At 44.2% G+C, this 7014-nt stretch overlaps 1 protein-coding gene across 1 annotated transcript in view; it reads left to right on the forward strand.

Moving 5' to 3' along the window:
* Positions 1 to 1336, forward strand: part of LAMP5 (lysosomal associated membrane protein family member 5) — a 20483-nt gene extending 19147 nt beyond the window's left edge. Inside the window, exon 6 of the mRNA XM_004697834.2 lies at positions 995 to 1336. Coding sequence (XP_004697891.1) covers positions 995 to 1173 — 179 coding nt within the window. The 3' untranslated portion in view covers positions 1174 to 1336. The remainder of the gene's footprint in view (positions 1 to 994) is intronic.
* The last annotated feature ends 5678 nt before the right edge of the window (positions 1337 to 7014 follow it).

Genomic DNA, 7014 nt, shown 5'->3' on the forward strand with positions numbered 1-7014 from the left:
GAGAGAGTGGGTCAGTCAGGCTTCAGTCATTTTTAAATACTTGCACTTTATACCCATCATCCAGACTAAAGTACAGAATATTTGCATCCTGCCGGAAGGTTCCCTGTGCCCCTTTGTTCACATGTAAGCAATATTCTTACTTCTTGCTCTGTATACTTAGTTTTGAATTCCTATAAATGGAACATTACCATAGATACTCTCCTATGTCTGGACAATTCCACTCAACACGATGTGTTTGAGATTCATCCATATTGTGGCGGTTATCAGTAGTTCCCTTTGGTTATTGGCTAATATTTTGTTGCATGGATATGCCACTGTTTGTTTTTCAGTTCTGCCAAGATGGACATTTAATTGTTTCCATTAGGGGGCTTTGATGAACAAACCTTTGATGGCGATTTATAGTCAAGTCTTTTTGTGTCTCTGTTTTTGTATTTCTTGGGTGACTACCTGGGATTGGATTGCTAGGTTATAAAGTAGGTCTGTATATTGATCTTTTTTATCAACCACGGAATAGTTGTACAGGTGGTGTGTACCAGTTTACACCGGAGTTGCAGTTGCTCCGTATGGTTGTCAGTACCTGATATGACCAGTTTTTCTTCCTTCTTAAATGCCGTTCATTTGCAAACAGTGCCCATGTGTACGTTCCACTTCGACAGCAAGAGGAAAATTATGCCAACAATAAAAATAACAATGATTACTTCTAGTGCTGGGACACCGAAAATTCAAAGAAATCATCTGGATATTTTGTTCCCAACTGCCCCAAATCTAGCTATGTGGATGTTGCCATCTTTAGAGCAATATATTTTTACTTTACATTGTGCAGAAATTTTATAAAGTTGAGCTCTGGAATTGGGTGAAAAGGTATTTTTTTTTGTGGGGGGGGGGATCTCTGTCATGAACTCTGTCCATCTTCTTTCCCTTTGGGTTTGGCTAGGAGGACGCGTGGGGCGGGGTTTCCCAGGAGCTCACCACGCTTCTCCTCTACCTCTTTCAGAGCACCAGTGTCCCGTGGACGAGCGCGAGCAGTTGGAGGAAACCTTGCCCCTGATTTTGGGGCTCATCTTGGGTCTGGTCATTGTGGTGACGCTTGCGATTTACCATGTCCATCACAAAATGACTGCCAACCAGGTGCAGATCCCCAGGGATCGATCGCAGTATAAGCACATGGGCTAGGGCTCCTGAGGCAGGCAGTCCTCAGCCCCGCCTTCCCCCAACTGGTTCAGGTAGGGAAACAAAAGCACTCTTCCACCTCGCACCAACATAGCTACAATCAAATCGGCCTGGGCATTCGAGCTTGCTTGGCCTGCTGCCATGCTTAAACCCAGGAATTGGGGGGGGGGAGGGGGTTCTTTCTGGATCCATGGGGTGAGTGACAGTTGCTCTCTCACCATTTTGGGGAGTGAGGAAAGAGGAGGTGGGTTCGCTTTCCTACTCATGGTGGTTTGGCTTTGACTGTCCAGCAGGCAACTCGCACACTTTGGGTGGGTCTCTGGACTGCAAATGTAGGGATGGAAAACACACGTCGGGGAGAAACCCCTTATAGATTCAGAGGAACCAGGGATGCTTTGCTCCCTGGGGGATGGCTGACTTGCCCTATGTAGTTGTCTGTGCATTCACAATACAGCCTCATGCTCCCTGCAGCAAGACCCCTGAAAGAGACTCACGCTTCCGGCTGGCGTTCTGCATGTCTAGTGATTGTCTTGGGAATGTTTCACTGCTACAGCACGCAGAGACTTTGCAGCACACAAATCTGTTTCATGTAACTATGCAAAGTGGTTTGGACTTCTTAACATGTCAGGTCCAGGAAAGGGGACCTGAAAAATCAATTCGTGTGAGTTTGTTTTTCCAACTGAATTAAAACACACCGCTGTCTGACCTTTGGCGTGTCTTCTTGAAACAAGAAAACAAAACTAAAGTCGTTTCTTTGGCAGCTGTGATGAAAGTGGGTTTATGATTATTGTTTGTTTTGCTTTAACAAGATGAAGTACAGAAGGTGATGGAAACAAAGAAGAGAGGTGTGCTATTCCACGTTAAAAAACACCACGGATTCGTTTCAGCAAATAGAATACGGTTAGAAGTGGTACCTCTTGAACGATTGGTCTAAGACCATGTCTACATGGTCATTGGTCTTGTATTTAGCATCAAACCTTGGATTAAGAAATTGGGTTCAACGGTATCCTAAATTGAGATTAATTTGAATTAAATGAATACTTGGGAAACTCCCTAGAGAAATGTGCATTTTGAACACCATTCACTTTTGAACTCCACTTCCAAATAATCGCCACTATGTGGTAGGTAGTTCATACTTCAACCAATGATATTAACTCGTCCTTAGAAGTTCATTATCACAGCGATGAGTATCAGCAAGTTCCTGTCATATTATCAGTTTAGTTACTGCTCCATGGACCTCGATACCCCTAATCTCCACCCCTATGCCCCTGCAAAAAACATAGTCTCTCTTCAGTGTCTGCCTGGTATTAGGAAAATCTCGCGCTCCTTATAAAAATGGGACTTGCATCAGGAAAAGGAGACATAGGGCAGTTCCCCTTGGTGCTGGTGGACACACTCCAGGAGAGCTGACTTCTGTCTGCAATTCATCTGCGACTGTGTCTCCCTGGGTCACCAGCTAAGCCAGCCCTTTCCTGGAGCTTCTTACGTAAGTTTTATGAGCTTCGTGTTCATTTCTTGAAACCAGCCAAGCATTTGTGATTCAGGGAGAAGTGGTTGCTTACATGTAGCTCGGCTTTCACAATGAGTTCTTGTTCCTTTCTGTAAGCCCTTGGGGGAAAACTACCAAATAGAAAACCCTACACAAGTCTGATTCATACTTCGAAATAGTTTCGAGGGTTTTTTTTTTTGCTTTTTATAAACTTGCTTTCATATGACATAGGACTTATGGCTAGTTTGGGAATTGTCATTCATTCACTCAACAAACATGTAGTTTTGAGCTCATGCTCAGTGCTGGGTCCACAGTGATGGATTTCCATGTGACACCGCAAGGACTGGCCAGGAAACCCACACACGCACTTGGCATTCAGAGTGCCCAGGTGCTTTTCAAAAGGGAAAAAGCCCTGTGTCTCAGCTGACTAATTACACTTTGCAGGCTTCCAAATTTCTTCATTCTCAAAATAAAAGGGGCTCTTCCTGCAAGATGATTCTTCCTATTATTATTACCATGCTTATTGGTGGGGTCATGCAGGGCTCTACACCAGTCTCAAACTCAGTCTCATTTCTTTTTGAACTCAGACTTAACTTCTTTCAGCTCTGACTCAACCTCTTTTATCATTAAAAAAAAAGGGGGCCTCCAGATGCAATCCCTTTTCGAAGTGACCATGCCCAGAATTCGCTCAGCTCCAAGAGAAGACCAATATCCGGTAGGCTGAACTCAACCTTGGGTCTGAGCGCATTGCCATTGTCCCACATTGTGGACCAGAATATGGCTAAGTCGATGAGTTGTCACTCCACTTTGCTTCCCAAGCCCAGAGACAGGGAAAGAAAACAGATAAACCACAGATGCCCAGCTTCCCCCCATTAACTGTCATTTTTATTTTTTATGGGATCTTTAAACATGAATACTTCTCAGCACAAAAGGATGCTAGATCTATTTGCTGGGCCCAACAGCCAGGAAACAGCAGCCCAGTGAATCACACACAGATTTCTTTTGAGGGCAGAGGACATAGGATTTAAATTTGGGGGGGAGGGCGGCGTTTCCTTGAAGGACATCCACCACAACTCCCCACCCCTGAAAATATATTCCAGAGAAACTGCCGGTGATGGCAAGGGAGATTCAGTCCTCATCTTAGCCCTGCAAGCTGTGGCCACTCAGCAGCTAGAATGATAGCTGAATTAGGATTGACGGTGAATGGCCGTGCCTGCAAATTGACCAGCTACCTAGGTTTTAGCTGCACAGATCTAGTCAGTTCTCTGTATTAGTGGTAATAAAAGAATACATGTCAGTTGCAAATAAAAACGGAAGGAACTCCCACCCCCCAAATGACACTTTCTTCTCACCAGTTGCCCAAATTCCCCTTATTGAATCCACCTTCCAGTAGCAAAGACTTGGCAGAGAGGTGAGGGTTGGGGAGAGAGACCTGTGAGTGGAGCCTAGCATATTGGACGTGCTCCACAGGTATCACGAGCATCACTTCTCTTGCCAACACTGCACCAGGGGTATTCCGATTTTTAGCCACCAAACAAGGGTGGAATGCAGGTTTTCTGAACCTGTGGTCTCATGGTTTTCTGTCAGTATATTTTGAAATCAGAGTATGTTTCTATGCAATTCCCATATCCCACTCTACCCGCCCTATCCCACTCGCCCCACTCTCCTACCCCCAGTAATTTGCTTGAAGGGGTTGCCAAATTAGGGGGGAAAGATAGGGGGCCAAAGGACTAGAAAGCCATGAACTTGGTCAGAAAAATAAATTTCTTTAGTCTTTTCTAACCTCAGATGAAAAAGTAGAATTTCCTTCCATCATGAATTCAAACAGTAATATAAGCTGGGCCTGTGTTTGTCACCAGTCTCAACCCAGCCCACTGCCATTTAGTCCGTTCCAGTGCACAGCAATGTGGTAGCAGGTTTCCCGCCAGGGATCCTTGTCTTACCAATAGTTTCATGTCACGTGGCATTGTTGGTGTTGCTTCAAAAAGCATCCATGTTCATTTCCTTGATAGTTACTAGATCCATCACAAGATCTTGTTATGTAATACACTATGCTTCGAAAGTAAAAGAGCATTTTGATCATTCTGCTTTCATTGATCTCTTTTGTAAGCCAACGCATTTTCTTTGTGCAATTACAAACCTTTTGTTTTCTGAAAAGGTGTCTATAGGCTCCCGCCATCCAAGAGAGTCCAGGGTACAAAAACTAGGCTTAGAACCTCATTTAAAGTGACTATGCCCGCCTCCGGGGGGGAGGGATGGGTCCTTCTTGCCCCATAGGTACAAAGGCTCTGGGGACAAATGAGATGACAAATATCCATTAGCTATGATCATGTGATTTCTAGGCTAGCTTTGGGGTTGGGGATACACCAGTGAACAAAATAGGCAAATGCTCCTGCTCTTGTAGAACTGAAGTTCTAGAGTGGTGTGTGTGTGTGGTCTGTCAAGTATTATGATACAATTGCTGTTGCTACCTAACTTTGGGGGGCATTGGTTAACTAAGGAGGATTATACCAAATCTTGGCGTCCTTTATAGCATTAAGGTTTTAGAATATTGGCGATGATGAAGCATAATCGTCATAGTATTTTCCCTCATGATCATGAGCAAGTGTCTTCATAGATCATTGGATGTTTCCATGTCTATTAATCTTAATGATCATTTAAAGGGTGGTAGGGAATTGGATGAAAAAAGAAAAAATTGAGTGGATGAATGGACAACTCCCTAATGTAGAAAGCTCTTTTGTTGCTAGGACTCTGAGGTTGAACTGAGTGACGCTGCATAAAATCACTGAAAGGTCAAATAACATTTGAATGCAAAATGTCCTCAATACACTATGCTCACTTGGCAAAGCTGCTCTGGCAGACATTGTCCAAGACTTTGACGTTTCCTAGTAGGGTTACTTCTGGTACCCCATTTTCCAGTGCACATTCAGGCAGGAGGAACATTTCAGAATAAGGAATCACTTTTTCAAAAACTTTATACTGTAATCTCATTGGAGAGCAAATTGGTTTTTCATTCCACAATTCAGATACATTCTGTTTCATGACGCTGACTGCAATCCTCCCAATGGAATAGCACTCTTTCCACAAACACAACTGTGTTTATCATTTCCCCTTCTCCTTTCCCAGCCCCACCTGCCTTCTGAGCTCTGTCCTTGGGCAAATACTGCCCCTTTGCCATCCCAGGTCTGATTGCTCTATTGATGGGCTAAAAGTCAGCCCCAGATCTGAGCTCAGTTTCAGGCTTGAAGGATAATCAAGAGGAAAATCTTGGGGGTTTCATAAGTCTCTATCAGCCCAGTAAGATTAGTATTTTGTTGTTGATGATTTTGAGTTTTGTTCCACACTTTTCTCACACTCTCTCTAGGACAGCGGTTCTCAACCTGTGGGTCGCAACCCCTTTGGGGAGTCAAACGACCCTTTCACAGGGGTCGCCTGATTCATAGTAGTAGCCAAATGACAGCGATGAAGTAGTAACAAAAGTAATTTTATGGTTGGGGGTCACCACCACACGAGGAGCTGTATGAAAGGGTCGCGGCAGGAGGAAGGTGGAGAACCACTGCTCCAGGACGTTCAGGGTGATCCCTTTCAGAGAGGTTGGTGGTGATAGCTTTTCAGTATCATTTTTCTTGTCTCGGCATCATGGGGCCTGTGGTCTATTTGTCTGTCTAGCTGTCATGGGGCTGAGGTGTATTAGTCCACTGGACTTGTTGTCTATATGTACCTATGATTTTCTTCACTCGCCTTTGCTTCAGGTGGGGAGAGACCCATAATTGCAGCTTCGATGGTTATTCGCAAGCACTTCAGGTCATTTATGTTTAAGGCATTATACCGCAAAAATAAAAGAGCATTTCGATAATTATGCTTTCATGTATCTCTTTGATAAGCCAATGCATTTTACTTTGTGCAACGGAAAACATCTGTGACCCCAGGCAATACTCATGAAAGTAGGATATAGAACATTGTCTTTGTGGACTATTGTGATAGTCCACAGCTGGTTTGGGATGCTCAGTGACTTGCCAGTTAATGCTTAACATCCTTAATCAACTCCATAATGGGATGGGATGTGAATAGCCAATTAGTTGTAAGAATGTTAGGATAGAGTGCAATCCCCTTACTGAGGCCATAGGCCTGACTCAATTGAAAAGGTGTTACCTCCGTGATGTGGCCGAATTCTTGTATAAGTAGACACTGTGGGGAGGCTAGCTTGCTCCTTAATGGGTCTGGATGCTGTATTTGACTCATCGACCTCTGGTCCTTTGGATTTGAGCCCATGGTACTGCCATCTTGCTTACCAGCCATGGGAGCCATTTGACTTGCCGTAAGACTGCCTACCTTGGATTCACTGGATTGTGTAG

This window comes from Echinops telfairi, unplaced genomic scaffold, assembly GCF_000313985.2.
Source record: "Echinops telfairi isolate 266 unplaced genomic scaffold, ASM31398v2 ScPeMD7_5592;HRSCAF=6446, whole genome shotgun sequence".
NCBI classification, from domain to species: Eukaryota; Metazoa; Chordata; class Mammalia; order Afrosoricida; family Tenrecidae; genus Echinops; species Echinops telfairi.